Genomic DNA, 21,958 nt, shown 5'->3' with positions numbered 1-21,958 from the left:
CTGTGCTCTCTTGCGCTCTCTCGAAGGTACCTACCAAGGCCAGTGGGCCGGCGGCATGCGGCACGGCTACGGCGTGCGCCAGAGCGTGCCCTACGGCATGGCCACGGTGATCCGCTCGCCGCTGCGCACGTCGCTGGCCTCGCTGCGCAGCGAGCAGAGCAATGGCAGCGTGCTCCACGACGCCGCGGCCGCCGCCGACAGCCCGGCCGGCACCCGCGGCGGCTTCGTGCTCAACTTTCACGCCGACGCCGAGCTCTCTGGCAAGAAGAAGGGCGGCCTCTTCCGCCGGGGCTCCCTCCTGGGAAGCATGAAACTGCGCAAGTCCGAGTCCAAGTCGTCCATCTCCAGCAAGCGCAGCTCGGTCCGCAGCGACGCGGCCATGAGCCGGATCAGCTCCAGCGACGCCAACTCCACCATCAGCTTTGGCGACGTCGACTGTGACTTCTGCCCCGTGGAAGATCACGTAGACGCCACCACCACGGAGACCTACATGGGCGAGTGGAAGAACGACAAGCGCACGGGCTTTGGCATCAGCGAGCGTTCCAACGGTATGAAGTACGAAGGCGAGTGGGCAAATAACAAGAGGCACGGCTACGGCTGCACTGTCTTTCCTGACGGCTCCAAGGAAGAGGGAAAATACAAAAATAATATTCTGGTCCGTGGAATAAGGAAGCAGCTGATACCAATAAGAAATACAAAAACTAGGGAGAAGGTGGACAGAGCGATCGAAGGCGCACAACGGGCAGCCGCCATGGCAAGAACCAAAGTGGAAATAGCGAACTCCAGGTATGTAAATGCCGAAGGGGTGGCACTGCCCGGGTCTCTGGAAACGGTAGAATATCAGATAATCTGTGTGTGTCAGTCCTTTGGCGGCATAGGTTCCAGAATCAGAAGTGGAAAAGGATTCAGCCCGATAGAATGAGGCAGAAATGTACCTGAAACTCCTATGAAACTCTCCATCCTGAAAAAGTGTTGAAGGCGCATTGTGGTCCCCTTCCTCTTAAAATTACTTCCTTAATACTAAACATGATGGAGTTCACTCAGTGCCTATGTACATTTTCCAGAGTCCAGAAAGTTATCTTTTTTAAAAAAGACAAAATACCCCTGAAATACTTCCAGAGAGAACGTGGTACATCGTGTGCTGGGAAGAAAATATCCATCCACATGGAAACCTACCCAGTGTAGGTGAACCTTTTTATTCTAACATCAAAGTTGCAGATGTGTACAACTCCTCCATAGAAAATTATCCTCATTTATAACATTCACATTCTGTTTATTGATGCCTTCTAGGTGAAATTGGTTTTGAGCAAGTGATCAAGGTCTAAATAAGGCAGAAATGGAGAGGTATATGACAAAATCCGTCAAGCATTCTTTGAACAGCAAAACTCACCTGCATGGGAAAGGCAGAGGGATTGGGGCTCAGCAGAATCCCCCCCATTCTAGGCAAGAAAGATTAGATCACTGGGTGTATTAAAAGGAAGGGGGTGGGGAGAGCCTGACACGGACAGATGGGACTGTCAGTGTGCCAAGTTTGAAAGAAAGAGTGGTAGAGAAGGGCTGGAGTGAGCAGGAGAAAGCAGTGAATAATAGATTGAGAAGTGGGGTGTATGTGGGCACAGAAGGTCCATGCGCCTAAAGTTTTACCTTTAATAGCTGGATTCAAGCATTCAACCAGAAGGATGGAGAAATCGATTGGGAATAGAAAATTTTATTAGGGATGGATGACATATGTTAGACAAAAATGAAAAAGGACTGGTTATACACGGAAAACTTTTTTCTTAGGTTTATCTAAGCAAATACTGACTGGCCCCAGTTCTGTGTGATTTGAGATATACTTTTAGCACAGAATATTGAAAATCCTTTTCTTACTTTAGTAATATTCTCCCCCTGAAGTTAACCTTATGAAACCAAAGACTCGTAGCATGTCTTCAAACTTTAATTCTTAACATTAAATTAATAAGCCCTGCCTTTTCTTTGGCGGAATCACGTGAAATTTCTGATGTTCAGACTTAATATACAAAAATGGCCATTTCATATTGTTCAACTTAATATTTCCAGATATCTGAAATTTCCTTTTAAAAAATGATCCTGCTTTATGGCTACTGTTTACTTTTAAGTGTCTGACACACTGGAAACTGGAGGCCATCTTGTGTTTTGCAATATTTTTAGATATAAAAGTACTCAAGATACACATCTCTATCCCAAGCTGACCGTGTTTTAAAGTTAATTTTGCCTGTTAATAGGCACAGACTTTGAGGAAGGGTCTTTCTTCTCTTCTCTGCTGAGCATCGTTTATTTTAGATGGTGGTTTTCTGTGATCAGTTATTGCATTGACTTGTTTTTTTACATTGCTTGTCAGTAGGCTACTTGGCACATGTAACCTTGCTAGCCTTCGTGGCCCTCAGCTAACTTTTAAAGCTAGTGAGATACTCTTTGTTAGTTCTTATTCTCTAATTTGAAATGCACTCTTGGCTTCTTCCCTTTTATTGTCACCTACTGATATACAAGAGGTAATTCAATCTTGGCAGGTGAAAAATGAACCTATGTGGGACATTCTAGCAAATGACTTTCTTACGCTTGCTTTAATTATTGACTTTTATGATTAGTTAAAATTGGAGGAACCTACATAATGAAAGGTTGTGATGCAAAGATCTGTGATTATAACAGTTTCATAAAACTCTTATCCAACTCCTAGCTAGCCACAGTCTCTCTGTCAAAAGTCTTTGGGGGAGGAGGGTGTTACATAGTCTGCGAGTATTGTGTTATAATAGTTTATAATCAACGAACATCTTAAGACCTTGTACTAACTAGCTAGTTAACTTAGCTAGTTAACTACTTCTTAAGATTTCACTTGGCTTTTTAAAAAACGCTCAGTTCATTTTGCTAAGTGACAAGTCCATCACAGAACAAATACATTGCATAATTCTACTTATAGGAAGGATCTGTAATGGTCCAACACGTAGAAGCAATGAAAAGGTGGTTGCCAGGGGCTGAAGGAGCATTTGCAAGGTGGTGTTCCAAGGTATAAAGTTTCATGTTAAGCAAAAATAAGTCCTAGAGCTTTCTACCGCACTGTGCCTGGAGATAATACTGTAAAAAATAAGTGAAAGTGTTAGTCACTAAGTTGTGCCCAACTTTTTGTGACCCCATGCACTGTAGCCCACCAGGCTCCTCTGTCCATGGAATTTCTCCAGGCAATAATACTGGAGTGAGTAACCATTCCCTTCTCCAGCAGATCTTCCCAACCCAGGGATTGAATCCAGGTCTCCTGCATTGCAGGGAGAGTCTTTACAGTTTAAGTATTGGGCGCTTAATGTTTAATAGGGTAGATTTCATGTGAAGTATTCTGACTACAATAAAAAAAAAAACACTCTTTCAATGACACAATAGGCAAAAAAAAAAGTTTACTACCCTGTTAACCTTTTATATTTTACTTTCACTGTTTTTAGTCTCTTTCCAGATTCTGCTTTAATGACTTCTCCAGATACAGAGACTTGCAACTTGCTCAGTCCTTCCTGGCCTCTCTAGCAGTTGTTATTTACATAATGTGTTTTTGTCTTTAAAAAATAATCAAAGGTTTAAGACCATAAAGACACTCTTCCCCTCTCCCTGCCCCTTTTTCTGCCCCAATGATGGCAGAATAAGAACTAGAAAGTAAGACTCCTGGCAGCGGCCACTGTTGAAATTGCTGGTTCACTATTAGCAGCAAAGGGAAATGATGTGTTAATAGTTACTGACCACTTCAGTTTGCCTGACTGGTAGTGTTAGTTATTGTTGTATTGCTGTTATTTCTTGTGCTATAGAGATTGTTGCTTGTTTCTGAAATCCCAAGGAAATGGGTCCACCTTTGTACCATCACCTTATTTTAGCTTGAAGCAAAGCCTTTGAGGGAAAACAACTGTACTCACCAGTAATGGCGGCTCAGGAAAATCAGGAGACATGGTACCAACCAACTTCAGTCCAAAGATTCAGGAAAGCATGGTAAATCTCTGGATCTTTACTTCTTAGAAGAGGCAGTGGTGCATCGTCCTAGGAAACACAATGAAGCTTATTTCTGAAGTCTTCTTATGGACCCCTGTTTATTTCTTCTAGATCAAGGAATATGAGGATCACCTAAGAGGTAGGAGATGACAGAAATGATGCAACCGTCTGTAGATACTGAGTTGCCTTGAAGGTTAGCATTTAGAGTTAGAACTTTAAGGGATGCTAATAATGGGCTCCTGTAACTTTTCTGTTCTAATTCCGAAAGTACTATGTTTATAAGATGTAACAGAATGTTTTGCTCCCCGCTTGTCTTGGTCCTGAGGGTGAAAATCATCACATGGAATTAAGATAGTGTCTCAACCCTGATTTTAAAGAAACGTTCAGGAGGAAGGGGAGCAGCCCTGTACATCTCAAGCTCCTCATTTCTGGAGGCAGAGCCTGAGGCACTACTTGGGATCACCTTGCTCTCCCTGTCATATCATTTACTTCTCTCATTTGGTCATTTTTTTACTCCACTAACTCTTGACTTCAGTAATTCCTTAAGAGAGACGTTCAAATGACTGTCCCTCAAGAAAAATATTTTAAGGAACAATTTTAATGTGAGGCATTTGGTCAAAAGAGAGCAAATAAGTGACACTTGGAGAGCCACACTTCTGTGGAAACGAACAGATAATTTAGGAAGGGGGAGAATCCCAGGGACGGGGAGCCTGGTGGGCTGCCATCTATGGGGTCACACAGAGTTGGACACGACTGAAGCGAGTTAGCAGCAGCAGCAGCATCATAGACCAAAAAAAAAAAAAAAACAGCTTTGTAGCATCTGGGACTTAGAGGAAGTTGTTGTCATTTAGTCACTAAGTTTTGTCGACTCTTTTGTGACCCCATGGACTGTAGCCTGTCAGGCTCCTCTGTCCATGGGATTTCCCAGGCAGGAATACTGGAGTGAGCTGTCATTTCATTCTCTGGGGGATTTACCGACCCCGGGATCAAACCCCCGTCTCCTGCATTGGCAGCTGGATTCTTTACCACTGAGCCATCAGGGAAGCCCCTTAGAGTAGTTATCTGCTATAAGGGTGGAAGAGCGGTGATGAAAAGGCCTAAAGCAGTTGAGAACCATAGGTGTTTATGTAGTCTGATTGTGGCAGATCAGAAGAAAGAAAACTAAGGGAGGATGGAGCTGAGTGGGAGTGTCCCTAACCCACGGACTCTGTGGCCAGTCTCACTGCAGCTAGTTGGGCAGTGGGCTGGGAGGCCCCCAGGACCGCTCTGAAGTGTCACTGATGGGACAGTCCGGTTAGTGGGGTGGGACCATCTGTTCTCAACCTCTCCCCAACCATCAGTGCCCCTTCTGGAGGTAATGGCAGCACCTTGACCATGTACTGTCCCCTGCCCAGTCCTGCTGTGCTTGTCACTTTGGGGTGGGGTGTGTGGAAGCAGCCAGACGGCACACAGACGACCTCAGGATCCAGGGGTCTGCTGAGCTTGCTGTGGCCATTTGCAGAACCAGAGATTAGAGTCTCTACTTGCCAGTTTCGAACTTACATATTAAAATGACATCGTATTTTTGTTTTAATCCTATAGGAAAAGTCTATTTCCCATACTTTTCTTTTTAGAAAAAAGATACCTTACAATTTCATGTCACTCTTTTCCTCATTGCCCAGGATGACTCAGCTGTGACAGTTTTCCTTCAGGAAAGTCTTTGCTCATCCCTCCCCATGCCTGGTGCCTCTGCTCAGCTCCCCTGGCCAGCCACTCCGGCTGCTCCCCACTCTGGTTTAGACCTAAAACCACTCCACAGAGGGTCTCCCTATCCCCGCCCCCTCGCACCCCACTGCATCCCCCTCAGCCCAGGACCCCCCCCCCCCAACCCCCGCAATCAGTCTGCATTGTCATTGCGTTTCAGTATATTTGCGATGTGTTTTTCTCCCAACTGGACAGGAGAGCCAGGCCCTGAGGGCGGCTGGGCTCAGATCTGTAATTCCCAGCAGCTAGTTTAGATCAGGGCACTTTTATAAGAGCTCTAGTAAATATTTGATGAATGAGTGAATTAAATCCTCACTGCTTTGGGTTTGAACGCTGCCAGTGCTTCTAATTCCGTTTTGCCGGACGTTTTGAAACCGCAGTTCTCAGGCAGGAAACCTGCTTCTCACAATTCGTCATCGTATAATCTGGCAATAAAGGAAATGCAAAAAATGCAAAGGTGTGTGTTACAGCTGCCCTTTCCCCTAATTAGGTCAACATCATTAAAGTGTCAAAACTAAAGCATAGCCAGGGAATATGAGCTCCTGGTTAAGCTGTACTGTTAACTACTTTTTTCATCGGTATGAGCTGGTCAGGAATACCTGTGAGCACTTACCTAAACAGATGAGAAATTTCCAGAAAGTCAGCTTTTACTAACTGCAATAATGTTGGCTTATCCTTCATAGTTGACATCACCAAAACTTGTGGTGAGGCAGAACATAAGAGCTTATTGTTGTCTTTTAGAAATCTAAGTTTGCTAAATATTCAGCTGTTTCCTTTTGAAAGTTTTTCTTGTCCAGCGATTTTGGGGTCATTTTTTGTATTCATTTGAATAAGTGAATACGAAATCAGCAGAACAGTCTCTCACGAGATCACTCAACTGGATTCATGCTTCGCTTATTAGTAATTAAAACCCAAAGTCAGCCGTGAGTCAGTGCATATTATGGATCCAGATTAAACTTATTGCCACCAATTACAGGAAAAGCTCAATTTCTGCCAAGTGATTGTGAAGGGCAAGGAGTTTGAGATTCTTAAATTCTGTTGAACAAGAGGGTTCTCTTTCTTTTTTGAAAATTGATAATATTATAGTTTATCTTCTGTATTTATGTATTTTCAGTAATATTAGCGGCCATATCGTATCTTTAAAAACAGTTTTAGGTTACCTTTTCCATGAATTTTTTTTGTTTCTTCTATGGGTGCTCTGGTTAATTTTCACTATTAGCGAAAAGTGATTTTTCCATTGGAAGCTTAATTTCTTATAATGCCTCATAAGTCATTTTAATGAAAAGTCTGTTTAAAAAAGTAATTTGTGGTGAAGTCACCTAAAATATGGGAACTTAACAACAGGGAAGAGAATTGGCATTTTCTTTAGTTGTGTCTCTTGTGTTCTTCCATATCTGCTTTTGCTGTCTGTCACCCTTTGTCCACCTGCTCTCACCAGCCCCGTACAAACAAATTTCAGAGGCTTTATTAAAACACTCAGGCCCTGAGGTGCAGAAAAATTACTATGAGTGGGGATTGATGCTTGACTTTTTCTGTATGGGAGGGTCATTTTAAGGGTCAAATGAGAGAATGGGTGTCATGGGACTTTAACCTGTATATCACTATGTGTAGTTAACATTTTAGAAAGTGTGTTGCCCTTTCGGGTGCCATTCCCAAAAGGGAAGGTTGATAGGAGACTGAGAAGCCAGACTAAGAAGGAGGAAGGGAAGGAAGGCTTGGGAAGCAGAAATACGGCTAAGCAAAAGGGAAGGGATCGAGTTTACCGAGCTTGACCACCTGTGTGCAGACATTTGCATGTGTGTGTGTGTCTGTCTCCACACCCACCCCTTTCCCAGAAGCCTCAGTCGGTTTGGAGTCAGCATACTGTCAACAGGAGATCAGATTTTTTGAGACTGAAGAGAAATTGAACAGAGAAATGACACATGTTTCTATGAAGCCAGGCTAGCCCGGGGTCCTGTCCTGAAGACGAGAGGGCAAGGACTTCATACTGTTAGGGTATATTCATGTAGGTCACCATTACCCTTAGCGTGTGTTATGGTTTCGTATTGCACATAAAAGGGTTATTTTTATTTTAATTTTTTTACTTGGCTGTACCAGGTCTTAGCTGTGGCATGTTAACTCTTAGTTGCGGTGTGTGGGAGCAGGTTCCCTGGCCAGGGAGGGAACCCCGTCCCCTGCCTTGGCAGCTCCAAGTCTTAGCCACCGGGCCACCAGGGAAGTCCCTGGATTGCCCATTTGAAAAGTTTTAAATACTTGTTTCTCCTTTTTACCAAAGATGGCCCATTTCCCGTGGGAGCAAGTGAGGTGCCTGCTCTGATTTCCTCACGTTGTTCTCCAGGCTGTTGAAAGGCACACTTCTTCCTATCACAAGGCCCAGGACTTCTTAAGGGGCCCAAGCAGTCACTGAGAATTCTGCAGTGTGCCAAGAGACAGCTGAAACCACAAAGATGACCTCGGTGTCAGCCCTGTTGTGCCCACGGACAGAGGGCCGAGCCTGGCTATAATGCTTATCTAGAGGCCAAACTCAGGGACCCAGAGCAGGCCCACGCCTGCTCCTTTCCTTCAGCTCTGACCTTACGTAACTTGGTGGCTTAACAGGTCATTACACGTGACATCGGAACACACTGTTACCCGCACCTTGTAAAGTGTTCTTAGGTCATCTCGTTTCTAAAGATTTTTCTTTAAAAAATTCTGCATCCAGCCCTACCAGTGCCAGGCCCATTCAAAAACCCTGGGGCATTGAGGTGAGCCTGAGTTTTCATGATTAACAGGTAGGTCCAAGTAATTCCGATTTAATGAAACTCGGTCTTGGTCTGTCATCCTGGGATGACCGCACAGTTAGCCACACTCTAGAGCCATTAGAAACATTCCTTTTGAAACCCTGAATGGTGTAGGCACGGCTCTCCACTGTGGCTGAGCAGGGAGGGTGAGGAGAAGGGTGCCGCGCGTGGAGGGAGTGGGCCGTGAGGTGACAGCCAACTCTGCAGAGACCTATTTGGTGAAAACCGGCTATGAGGACCGGAGGGAAAAAAACAATCCAGAGTGATGAGAAGCTAGGTTTTGGGGACACATGTTGGCCTGGTTTTAACTGCTGAAATCTGAGTTTGCTGCAGACAGTCCAGATTTCAGCAGCTTCCATCTCAGTGAACTGTGAAATATGACACTTGACTGATCCAGTCAATATGAAAAATGAAGGCAGCAGATAATTTTTAGTACCACTTGGTTATAATGGAAACCACCCTGCTATAGTGTTTACCGTAAGGCTGGAGTGTGATTGCATTCGAGTTCCAGCGCGTGGGCTCTGTGTGAACCTGCGCTTTGCCCTGGAGAAGCTCTCTAGGGGGCCAGTGGCAGTTCTGTGCACATGCTAACCTAGCGGGCAGACGCCTGGGAGCCGCAGCTGCCAGGCGGCCCCAGCACCCTGCTCACAACTTTCCATCATGGATTAAGCTGACTCTGCCAATCTCACTTTACTCAAGACACCAAACTGGACGCTTGCAAGACCAGTGCCTTGCAAATCTTTGAGATGCTTTTCTTATTATAGATGAAATATGAACATTGTGTTTAGGAACAGGATCCAACAAATGCCAAAGGTATTTATGTAAGTCACTCAGCTTTAGTCCAATGGCCTCTTGAGACTACAACCAAATCAGCTTTTAATAATTTTGCCCTTCTGTTTCGGTTGGTGTTTCATATTTATTCATATAATATGCTCAACTCAGAATAAGCTGCTTTATCAGAAATTTAATTAAGGTGTGAGGAATCAAGATTGCCTTGAAAGTAGTACAGCTCTTTGAAGTCAAATCTTCTTAGAATTTCCCTATGCACCCAAAGAAACTTATTCAAGCCAAGTAAAATACAATTAATCCACTTTCTAGTATTTTTAAAACAATTATGCTAGAGATAACACATCATTTGTTATATTTTTTTGTTTTTGTTTTTTAAAAACTTGAAGTAAAATTTTTGTTAATTTTGTTCATTTGTGTCCAACTCTTTTTGACCCCATGGACCATATGAGGCCACCAGGCTTTTCTGCCCATGGAATTTTCCAAGTAATAATACTGAAGCAGGTTGTCACTTCCTCCTCTAGGGGATCTTCCCAACCCAGGGATCAAACCTACATCTCTTACAAATTCTGCCTTGGCAGACGGATTCTTTACCACTAGTGCCACTGGAAAGCCTCTTTACAATATCAGGTCAATCAAATTTTTATCTCAGTTGCTTAGTCTGGATATCTCTGTCAGCTTCATTTTTTTAATATTGGTGAGGAAGCTTTTTGGAATTAGTATTTCAAGATTTCATCTATTTACTTCCATCTGTTAGGGGAAAGGTTTGTGATTCATGGGGGTGGAGCCTCCTAGTCAAAACATGATGAAAAATCCTATGGGAGCTTGGTTTTAGGATTCAAGAGTGAGGATGGTGGAATGTCAGACGGTGGAGCTTCATCCACCCTCCACCAGCCCTGGTTACTTGTTCCCACCTCCTCCAGCTCATCCCAGTGATTTCGGAGTCATTTGAGCTATGGACTGACAAGTTGCCTTGTAAAACATGCAAATACCCTGAAAGAGTAACCTCTAACCCCAATCCATTGTCAGTTAACATGTTAACAGTCTGGCCTAGAGTCCCAGAAAAGATACTTGGTTTTGTGTGTGCATCCATGTTCAGTTGCTCAGTTGCATCCAATTCTTTGAGACCCCGTGGACTATATTCCTCTGTCCATGTGATTTTCCCAGCAAGAATACTGGAGTGGGTTGCCATTTCATCCTCCAGTGGATTTTCCCAACTCAGGGACTGAATCCATGTCTCCTGTGTTTCCTACATTGCAGGGAGATTCTTTACCATTGAGCCACTTGGGAAGCCCAGATACTTGGTTGCCAACCCATTTTTTAAGGTTCTTATCTCAGTGAAATACTAATTCTGATTGCTCTTTGTAATATTCACTGATTTCTTACTGTGTAAATAAAAAATTATGATTAGGGCCTAATTCAGTCATAGTGTCTGGTTGGTATAGATTTTAAAAAGCAGTTACCTTTCAGATGATTTGCACCTTGCTATGAGTTAGCATGTGTGTGTGTGTAAGAGAGAGAGAGAAGGAGAGAGTCACTCAGTTGTGTTCAAGTCTTCTGTGACCTCATGGACTATAGACTGCCAGGCTCCTCTGTCCACGGGGTTCTCCAGGCAAGAATACTGGTATGGGTTGCCATTCCCTTCTCCAGGGGATCTTCCCAACCCAGAGATTGGACCCAGATCTCCCGCATTGCAGGCAGATTCTTTACCATCTGAGCCACCAGGGAAGTCCAGGTAGTACCTCAGTTCAGTTCAGTTGCTCAGTCGTGTCTGACTCGTTGTGACCCCATGAACCGCAGCACGCCAGGCCTCATTGTCCATCACCAGCTCCCAGAGTCCACCCAAACCCATGTCCATTGAGGAGGAGCTTAATCATAGGTTGGGGCTGGAGGCGAGATTCTGCAGGTGGTATCCAGCTGGGAACTAAAGGGTGTGTAGACATTTTACAGAAGAACATGGCAGATAGTGCAAAAGGACGGTGGCACAGTGTATTGGGGGTGTGTAAAATGTTTGGTAAGGCTGGAAAAGAGGGTACTAGGTGGAGGGTGTTGAGAGATGAAGTGGAGAAGCAAGCAAGGGCTCCCTGACTTTTAAGGAGAAATTTGGACCTTATCCTGAAGACAGGAGAGAGCTATTGATAGTTTCAAGCAAAAGAATTACGTGATCAAATTCTAGAAAGATCACTCTGCTTGGAGGTGGTGTAGAGATTGAAGGATGGAAGGGGCAGGAAATAAGACTGGAGACAGATTAAGTAGTAATCGGCTAACTAGTAATCCTGGTAAGCGCCCACGGGCTGAGCTGAGCCGTGGCAGTGAAGATGGGAAGAGGTGACTGTACGGGCGGAAGCCTCCCAGGCTGACTCAGGAGCGCCTGATGTTTGGTTGACGGTGCAGAGAACAGAAAAGGACGAGTCAGTGACTCAAGTTTCTGGTGTGGCCAACCGGATGGATGCCAGTCCAGTTTATGGAGACAGGGACCAGGGAGGAAAGTACAGATTTGGAGAGGAGGAAGAATTGGAATTGTTTTTAACTTCTTGAGTTTTGAGTTGCTGGCGCCAAAGACAAAAGGGTACATGGGCCTGGAACTCAGAAAGGTTTGTACTATATGTGGAGAACTCAAGACACTAGCCCTGAAGAGTAAAGACGTTGATGAGGCCTGCCACAAAAGAATTCCTTGTACATGATACTAGATACAGTTCTTTTTTAAGACATAGCGGTAAAGCAGTTCACACATTAAGTGTTTGGGAGCCTTTTGCCTTAATGCAATGAAGGTATCTGAATGTCTGTTCCTGAGTTTGAGAAATTATGCTTTCTAAGATTTGTGCTCAAGGGACCTACCCAGTGAGCAAGATCTGTTGGCCTGTTTCTGTCTTGGCAACACATGGGAACAAAATATCATTCTCAAAAATTATTATGCTACGGAAACATCATTTGGCAAACATTTACTTGGTGCCAGCTCTGTCCAGGCATGGCACTAGGCCCTAGGAATAGAGAGATAAGTGAGAAACAAAATGTGTCGTGAAGATCGGGGAAACTGGCAGGTTCCCTGCACCAAGACAAGAGCTGGGAGCAAGGCAGGGCTGCAACTTGGAGGGCCCCACCAGAAGCACTTAACCCAGTCTGGGCCACTTGTGGTAGACAATTTCCTATGCTCTTTGCACAGGCGACTCTTGTCTGCCTGGAATGCCTTCCCTCCCAGGCCCCTTTCCTTTGCCTAGCCCCTGTTTGTTTTTTGTGATCGCCCTCAAGATCCGTAGCAGGCCTGGACTAAGTTAGAAAAAGTTGATCAAATGTCTCTCCAAACATGTAATCTTACATGACAGCAGGAATACCGGCAGTATATATGCGAGAGTATGTAAGAATTGTATTGTGCTGAAGGGGAGATGACCACGCATTCTTTAAAAAGTAACAGAATGTTTAAATATTTAGTGGGGCTTTCCAGGCGGTGCTAGTGGTAAAGAACTCACCTGCCAACACAGGAGATGCGACTTTGATCCCTGGGTTGGGAAGATCTCCTGGAGAAAAAAATGGCAACCTACTCTAGTATTCTTGCCTGGATTTTAATTTAAATCACTTTTTAATTTGAATTAAAAATTCTTCCTAGAGTCTATATGGTATGAATTTGACAGTAGCAGAAATCTCATGAGCAGCATATGGTTTCAGAGACACCGAAGGTAGCTGTTGAGCAGTTAGTGAATTTTTTGGCAGTGTTTCCAGATATGGAAGTAGTATAGATACTCCTTAGTGGTTCCCCCATATATATCACACATCATTGCAAACCCCCTTCCCTTTTTGGTGTGAGGATAGCAGTTGGGGTGCTACCTTTTGGCCACATGGAAACAGGTGTGTCTTGAGTAGTTACTTGGAGCCTGGACCCGTGCCATGACCTTGTCATCAGTCGTCTCCTCTCATCCACATGGCAACACTGAGCATGTGGAAAACCAAGGCATAGGAAGGTCACAAGGCCAGGAGACATCCTAGCAAGGGAGGATCCCAGGCAGCGTCACCATCAGAACCCAGGGCTTTAGCCTCCACTGGACTTTGAGAATTGGGGTGGGATTTTTTTCTTTACCCCACATCCTCTCTATAGGCTCTTAAAGGAAGATCTGTTTGGATGCAAAACTATGTCATCATATAAATCACTGCAGATGGTGACTGCAGCCATGAAATTAAAAGACTCTTGCTCCTTGGAAGAAAAGCTATGACCAACCTAGACAGTATATTGAAAAGAAGAAACATTACTTTGCCAACAAAGATCCATCTAGTCAAAGCTTTGGTTTTTCCAGTAGTCACGTATGGATATGAGAGTTGGACTATAAAGAAAGCTGAGCACCAAAGAATTGATGCTTTTGAACTGTGGTGTTGGAGAAGACTCTTGAGAGTCCCTTGGACTGCAAGGAGATCCAACTAGTCCATCCTAAAGGAAATCTGTCCTGAATATTCATTGGAAGGACTGATGCTGAAGCTGAAACTCCAATACTTTGGCCACTGATGTGAAGAACTGACTCATTGAAAGACCCTGATGCTGGGAAAGATTGAAGGTGGGAGGAGAAGGGGATGACAGAGGATGACATTGTTGGATGGCATCACCGACTCAATGGACATGAGTTTGAGTAAACTCTGGGAGTTGGTGATGGATAGGGAGGCCTGGCGTGCTGCAGTCCATGGGGTCACAAAGAGTCAGACACGACTGAGCGACTGAACTGAACTGCATTTTGGTCTTCCCTGATGGCTCAGTGGTAAAGAACCTTGCCTGCCAGTGCAGGAGATGCAGGTTCAATCCCTGGGTCAGAAAAACCTCTGGAGAACAAAATGGCAACCCACTCCAGTATTCTTGCTTGGAGATGGACAGAGGAACCTGGCGGGCTACAGACCAGAGGGTCAGAGAGTCAGATACTACTTAGCGACTTAACACAGAGACATGTACTGCATTTTGCCACTGTTTCATTTAACAGATATTATTCATTCAGCAGCCACAAATCTTGTGTCAGAGACAAGAATAAACAGATCATGTCAGTATAACATCATAAATTCTGAGAAAAACATGGAAAAAGAGGAAGAACACCAAATACACGTGGGGCCTTCAGGGAGTGGGTCTGAGCGTGAGCTGTGGAGATGAGGCAGGAAGCAGGCGCTGGCAAGCTCCTTTTGCCTGGAGCATCCTGGGGAAGACAGAGTGTAGGGAACGTGCCCAGGGTGAGTTCCTCCAGGCAACGGGATGGAATGGCAGTGCTCCCCCAGGTGTGCTCCATCCACCACAGGGCAGACCCCAAGGGCTGCTGAAAAACCCTGAGTCTTGCACCTGTTACTGAATTATCACACCTTTGGGTGAAGCCCAGAGATCTGCCTTTCACAGACTTCCCAGGTTATCCTCAAGCCTGCTCACATGTGCTACATTGAGATGTCACAGGAACGAGGTCATAAAGTTTTGGGAGCTGAGTTTTCAACTGTTGGCCTTGGGGAGTCTTTGAAGGAATTCGAGCAGGGAGCCCTCTGCCTTTGAGATGGATTTAAGTAAGGTGAAGACTGGAGGCGTGGTCTGTGGCGATGACAAAAACTCAGTCAAGGGTGGGGGTAATAGCGAAGCAAGGGGTAAAATGAGAAGTGGGTGAACTGAAGTGGGAGCTGAAAGGCAGAGGCAGACCTAGGACGTGTGTCTGGTGCTCTAATGCCCCTGCATCACGTTAGCAGAAAGGGTCCTTCATTCCCAGAACACGGGTGATTTATTTCAAACATAGTGAACAAGTAATCTTTCCAGGTCTCTCGTTCTTTCCAATACAGTGGGAGTGAGAAAGTGGGAAATGAGACAAGACCATCACAGAACACCCCAGTCTGGGTCTCCACCATTGAGTGAATTCACCTGCTTGGCCTGTTTATGTTTTGTTTTGTTTTAAATAAAGGGCAGCTCTTTTGAGGGGCGGGGCGCTGCTGCTCTGGGTCTTTGGTGCTGTGTGTGGACTTTCTCTAGTTGTGGGAGGCAGAGGCTTCTCATTGTGGTGCCTTCTCGTTGCAGCTCCATGGTTCTAGTCTACCGGGGCTTCAGTAGTTGTGGCACGTGGGCTTAGTGGCCCCTCAGCGTGTGGGATCTTCCCAGGCCAAGGATTGAACCCATGTCTCCTGCATTTCAGGGGAATTCTTAACCACTGGACCACCAGGGAAGTTCCCTTTGCCTGTTTTTGAACCTTGACTTCCCATCACTCTGCCAACAGTGCTTCTTACAGAACCCTGTCCGTGAGTAAACCTAGCGAAACATAGTGACATTTTGCTTTTCCGACTCCAGACTTGTCCTCCATCAGAAGATGATGGATTGCAAGGGGAAATGCATAACTGTGTAAACTGTTAGAAAGAAAATTGTAGTGAGGAGTGTCTAACCAAAATTGAAGCTGTTTGGAAGCACCCTTAGCATACCAGTGAACCTCAGTCATGTCTGAGGTATGTTGGATGCTCACACGTTTATCTGCACTGGCCCTAAAGGGGAAGAGGAAATGTGAGTCTAACCCTTCCCTCCCCCTGCCGCACACACAAGCTTAGAGTTGATGGGAGGTAACCTGTACTCATAGGAAACAGTTAAATAAGAGCATAGAGTAATTCGTTCAGTCAGCTGTTAGCACTCTGCCTCCATTCCATACAGGTTTTGAAGTAGATTAAAATCTCCAAATGGTTAGTCTTACAGGTATCGAAAGGAAATAAATTGACTGTTCATAAAGCCTAAAGCCGTCGCAAAGACTTTTTACTTGGCCTCATATCCTAGTAGTATTTTGTTATTATTGTTTTAATGTTACTGTATAAATTTGACAGTGAAAGCACTTTTCAAAATTATGCTGCTCTTGAAACTGAAACATTCGCTCAGTCCTGTCCAACTCTTTGCAACCCTATGGACAGTAGCCCACCAGTCTCCTCTGTTCATGGAATTCTCCAGGCAAGAATACTGGAGTGGGTAGCCATTCCCTTCTCCAGGGGAGCTTCCAGGGTCGAACCTGGGGCACTCTCATTGCAGGTAGATTCTTTACTACCGGAGCTACCAGGGAAGCCATCCTTCTTACTCCTCACTAAATTAGAATAACCTTCAACTCGTTGGAATTATTAAAATGTGGTTTTAAAGTGGGCAGTCAGTAATGTTTAGCTCTATAAATGAAAACAAGGGGAAGAAGAGTTTGGTTAAAGGTTTTCCCTTTTGCTATATTTGTAATCGTACAGGGCTGCTGCTGTATTCGGTGCCCAATAAGACTTTAAAGATATTTCCAGGGAAGTATAGGCATCAGCCAACAAAATAAAGAAAACAAGTCTTAGACATCCCCCATAGAGTGTCTGTAAACATGTATGTGTAGGAATGCTGGCCCTAAAAGAAGGCCCAGTAAGGAGAAAAGGGGGAGAAATTAGGCAGCTTGAATGAAGAGGTAGGGATTCTTAGTATAACTGGTGTGTCTGGTGCCAGATGGAACTGGTCTGGCGTGATTTCATAAGGGATTTGAGCCTTGAGCAACATATCATTGTTGCTGTTTAGTCACTAAGTCACGTCCGACTCTTCTACGACCCCATGGACTATAGCCCACCAGGCTCCTCTGTCCATGGGATTCTCCAGGCAAGAATACTGGAGTGGGTTGCCATTCCTTTCTCCGGGGATCTTCCAGACCCAGGGATCGAACCCACATCTCTGCATTGCAGGCAGATTCTTCACCACTGAACCACAGAGAAGCCCTGAGCAACATTTTAAAGGGACACAAAGGCATGATTTGTCACAGAGGCAAACAGATTTTTGCCAGTTGGAGAAAGAAAAGCATATCTGATGATTCACAGCCTGAAGAGAAAGAAGAACTGCTTAAAGGCAGTGAGGATCACCAGTGTTCATTATCTGCGTGCAGTTCTGCCCTGTGGCTTGCTGGAGTAATCTTTCATAGCTTTATTAATCATCTAATGTTCTGTGTTCATGTCCCCTAACGAGTTCCATTGTCAATAAAACCTGTAACAAGGCTCTTTCACGGGCAGATGCATCACTTTCACCCTCATCCTACTGCCAGAAGCAATGATCCAGAAAGTTAGTAAATTTGGGGAGGGCAGTCATGGTGTTGCCCGAAATTCCTCAAAAATGAATGCTGCCGATTTGTAGAAAAAAATAAAAACACTAGGAAAGTAGGAGGCTGGAACTACTGGATAGATCCCTGCTATCAGATTCAGACTCCAGAGCTTCATCTCCTTTTGAGAAATCTTATAAATGTTTGTACAAAAAAATGCACTCAAGCCCCTTCTGTATCTCTCACCACCCTGTGACATATTTAATCTAAGTGTTTTGCTTTGCAGTGGTGTAGAGCACAGCTGAGTCATGGTGGGAGAGAAAGGAGAGCAATTAGATAAGGGGGGAGTGCTGCCTGTTAAAGGAGCCTGAAAGCACTAATCAGGTGTTACGCAACACACAAGTGGAAAGTGTTTCAGAGTTCTGAGGAAGTTAGTAACATGAGCAAGACAACATGTGAGGAGAGTGATTCTAGCTGCCATGCACAATGTGGATTGCAAGCCTCAGAAGTTGGGACGGGACCATCAGGACATGAATAAGTCAGTGCAGGCATAAAGGACTGGGTCCTTGAAATTTATAGAGGAGGACTCATCATGTAGAAGGCAGTTCAGGCTCTGAAGATCTAAACAGAGTTAGAGCACAAGAAGACCATGAACGACAATGGAGACACTTTGGGGAGGAGCTTTCAATTTATGGACATTCAAGGAGGAACGAAACAGAGAGATGAGATTTCTCTAAGAATGGCACTTTGAAGCCTTGTGCATTTAAGAGCTTCCAAGGAAACGACAGCGTGAAAATCAAAGATTGCGTTGTCATTTGTAACAAAGTCATTAGGAAAATGAATAGAGGGCAGAGGTAGAAAAATTTATTAGGAAGTGTCGGAAATAGTGACCCGTGTTTGGGAAGCAGGGAATTAGATAAGATACTGAACAAGATTTGGTTATGGTTATAGCTAACATCTCTATTTGCATAATTCCTCTGTCAGAAATCAAATTAGCAAATCTGTTTTGTTTTGTTTTTTAACACCAAAAACATTTTGTATTGGGGTATAGTCAGTTAACAGTGTTGCGGTAGTTTCAGGAGAACAGTGAAGGGAAGCAGCCATACATAGACATGTATCCATTCTCCCCCAAACCCCACTCCCATCCGAGGATGGCATGTAGCATTGAGCAGAGTTCCATGTGCTAGACAATAGGTCTTTGTCGGTTATCCATTTTACATATAGCAGTGTGCACATGACCTTGCCAAGGTCCCTGACCCCACCTTCCCCCTGGCAACCATAAGTTCATTTTTCTGTCTGTAAGTCTCTTTCTGTTTTGTAAATACATTCAGTTGTATCATTTCTTCTTAGATTCCACATATATGATATTTCATATGATATTTCTCCTTTGTCTGACTGATTTCACTCATATTTTTATTCTATTAAGAGACTAGTCATCAAAATATCTAGATGATTAGCTATAACCTAGTCATAGATCTCATTAACTCATAACTTTAAATGCCGCCTGGTGTCTTTAACTAAGTCCACAGAAGAGAATGAAATTAGTATCCATGATTTTCTTTGCCAGATGCTTAGAAAAAGGCATCTTTCATTTTTTCCCTGTCTGAAACATGACTTTTGTCTATGGATTTATTTATAATTATCAGCTGGGAAAACTAAGTTTTATGAAATACTCAAACAGAAAAATAAATCTGCTTCAGTTCAGTCACTCAGTCATGTCTGACTGTTTGCGACCTCATGAATCGCACCACTCCAGGCCTGCCTGTCTATCACTAACTCCCGGAATTCACTCAAACTCATGTCCATCGAATTGGTGATGCCATCCAGCCATCTCATCTTCTGTCGTCCCCTACTCCTCCTGCCCCCAATCCCTCCCAGCATCAGGGTCTGTTCCAGTGAGTCAACTCTTCACATGAGGTGGCCAAAGTATTGGAGTTTCAGCTTTAGCATCAGTCCTTCCAAAGAACACCCAGGACTGATCTCCTTTAGGTTGGACTGGTTGGATCTCCTTGCAGTCCAAGGGATTCTCAAGAGTCTTCTCCAACACCACAGTTCAAAAGCATCAATTCTTCAGTGCTCAGCATTCTTCACAGTCCAACTCTCACATCCATACATGACCACTGGAAAAACCATAACCTTGACTAGACGGACCTTTGTTGGCAAACTAATGTCTCTGCTTTTGAATATGCTGTCTAGGTTGGTCATAACTTTCCTTCCAAGGAGTAAGCGTCTTTTAATTTCATGGCTGCAAGCACCATCTGCAGTGATTATGGAGCCCAAAAGAAATAAAGTCTGACACTGCTTCCACTGTTTCCCCATCTATTTCCCATGAAGTGATGGGACCAGATGCGATGATCTTAGTTTTCTGAATGTTGAGCTTTAGGCCAACCTTTTCACTCTCCTCTTTCACTTTCATCAAGAGGCTCTTTAGCTCCTCTTCACTTTCTGCCATAAAGGTGGTGTCATCTGCATATCTGAGGTTATTGATATTTCTCCCGGCAATCTTGATTCCAGCTTGTGCTTCTTCCAGCCCAGCATTTCTCATGATGTACTCTGCATAGAAGTTAAATAAGCAGGGTGACAATATACAGCCTTGACACATTCCTTTCCCTATTTGGAACCAGTTTGTTGTTCCATGTCCAGTTGTAACTGTTGCTTCCTGACCTGCATATAGGTTTCTCAAGAGGCAGGTCAGGTGGTCTGGTATTCCTATCTCTTTCAGAATTTTCCACAGTTTATTGTGATCTACACAGTCAAAGGCTTTGGCATAGTCAATAAAGCAGAAATAGATGTTTTTCTGGAACTTGCTTGCTTTTTTGATGATCCAGTGGATGTTGGCAATTTGATCTCTGGTTCCTCTGTGTTTTCTAAAACCAGCTTGAACATCAGGAAGTTAATGGTTCACGTATTGCAGAAGCCTGGCTTGGAGAATTTTGAGCATTACTTTACTAGCATGTGAGATGAGTGCAATTGTGTGGTAGTTTGAACATTCTTTGGCATTGCCTTTCTTTGGGATTGGAATGAAAACTGACCTTTTCCAGTCCTGTGGCCACTGCTGAGTTTTCCAAATTTGCTGGCATATTGAGTGCAGCACTTTCACAGCATCATCTTTCAGGATTTGAGATAGCTCAACTGGAATTCCATCACCTCCACTAGCTTTGTTTGTAGTGATGCTTTCTAGTGCCCACTTCATATTCCCGGATGTCTGGCTCTAGATGAGTGATCACACTATCATGATTATTTGGGTCGTGAAGATCTTTTTTGTACAGTTCTTCTGCGTATTCTTGCCACCTCTTCTGCTCATACCTTTATAAATCCAGTGAAGTAAGCCAAGGATTCAAGAAAAAGTTCTTTTAAATAATGTATTGGTGGCTGATTATAGGCTTCCCAGGTGGCTTAGTGGTAAAGAATCCACCTGCCAATGCGGGAGATATGGATTCAATCCTGTCAGATAGATCCCCTGGAAAAGGAAATGGCAGGCCACTCTTGCCTGGGAAATCCCATGGACAGAGAGAGGAGCCTGGTGGGCTATAGTCCATGGGATTGCAAAGAGTTGGACACAACTGAGCACAAACACACTAGTAATTAATTAACATACATGTTTCAGGTATTTTTCCTGATTTAATTTATAGTTATATTTTGAAGTGTTTTTAAAACTATGTTAAAATGTGACCTGCATTACAAAAAATAAGTATGCAAAATAAGGAAAAGAAGCACATGACCTACATGAAGATACATGTCTTAATAATTAAAAATGTGGAAATTCTGCAGTGTATAATTTCAGGCCCCAGCCTTATCGTCCAGGGTTTACCTGTAGAAGACCATCAGTAGGCATGTTCCCTGTGTGCAGTAGCGAGGACAGAGAACAGAGAGTGAGTTAGGAATTCCGAGAAGAGCGCTTGTGTTCAGCTGAGGATCCAAACCAAGAGAGTGCTAGAGGTTCATTTTGTGTTAATAATGTTCCATGGTACCACCTAGGGCTTCCCAGATGTCTCTGGTGGTCAAGAATTTGCCTGCCAGTTCAGGTAACAAAAGAGACATGGGTTCAATCCCTGGATCAGGAAGATCCCCTGGAGGAAGAAATGGCAGCCCACTCCAGTGTTCAGTCCATGGGGCTGCAGAAGAGTTGGAGGCAGCTAAGCATGTGCACACACACAGTGATGACAGCTCGGTCTTTCCTTTCTCTGGCCCCCATTCTTAACTCATTGTGGATTTGTTTTGCTTGGTCGCCTCTCTGACTTGTAATAGAAAATCCACCTGGTCTTCAAGAGCTGACGTGTCCAGGGGTCCAGTCCAAGCTTCCTTCATAGCCTTAGCAAGTCCCTGCTTGAAAGGGCCTTCTCATCAGCAGAACCTGACCCACCAGCTGAAAAATCACAGCTCCTGCTAGAAAGCAGGCAGGTGTAGAGGTGCTTACTGAGGTGCAAGGGTCACTGTCAAGCAGTCTGGTTTTTCCATTGAGAAGAAACTGGTTACTGCTTCTAGTGTGTCAACAGTTTTTCTTAATGCTCGTAAAACAGGATGATATGAAAAGAAAAAATATTCTTAAATAAACTATGATCATTTCTTGTGAATCAAAATATAAAGTTGTTTATATCATAAACTCTTCAAAGATAATTTATTCTTTGAACATTAAGGGTTACACTGAATCATGCT

General features: G+C 44.1%; 1 protein-coding gene across 6 annotated transcripts in view; it reads left to right on the top strand.

Annotated features, from left to right (window-relative positions):
* Nucleotides 1-21,958, top strand: part of JPH1 (junctophilin 1) — an 88,129-nt gene that overhangs the window by 6,332 nt on the left and 59,839 nt on the right. For all 6 annotated transcript variants that reach the window (XM_069601049.1, XM_069601047.1, XM_069601045.1 and 3 more), the window contains exon 2: nt 27-786. In XM_069601049.1, the coding sequence (XP_069457150.1) occupies nt 27-786 (760 nt within the window). The remainder of the gene's footprint in view (nt 1-26; nt 787-21,958) is intronic.

The sequence above is a fragment of the Ovis canadensis genome, chromosome 9, assembly GCF_042477335.2.
Source record: "Ovis canadensis isolate MfBH-ARS-UI-01 breed Bighorn chromosome 9, ARS-UI_OviCan_v2, whole genome shotgun sequence".
In the NCBI taxonomy this organism is placed as follows: domain Eukaryota; kingdom Metazoa; phylum Chordata; class Mammalia; order Artiodactyla; family Bovidae; genus Ovis; species Ovis canadensis.
This window is presented reverse-complemented; position numbering and strand designations above follow the sequence as displayed.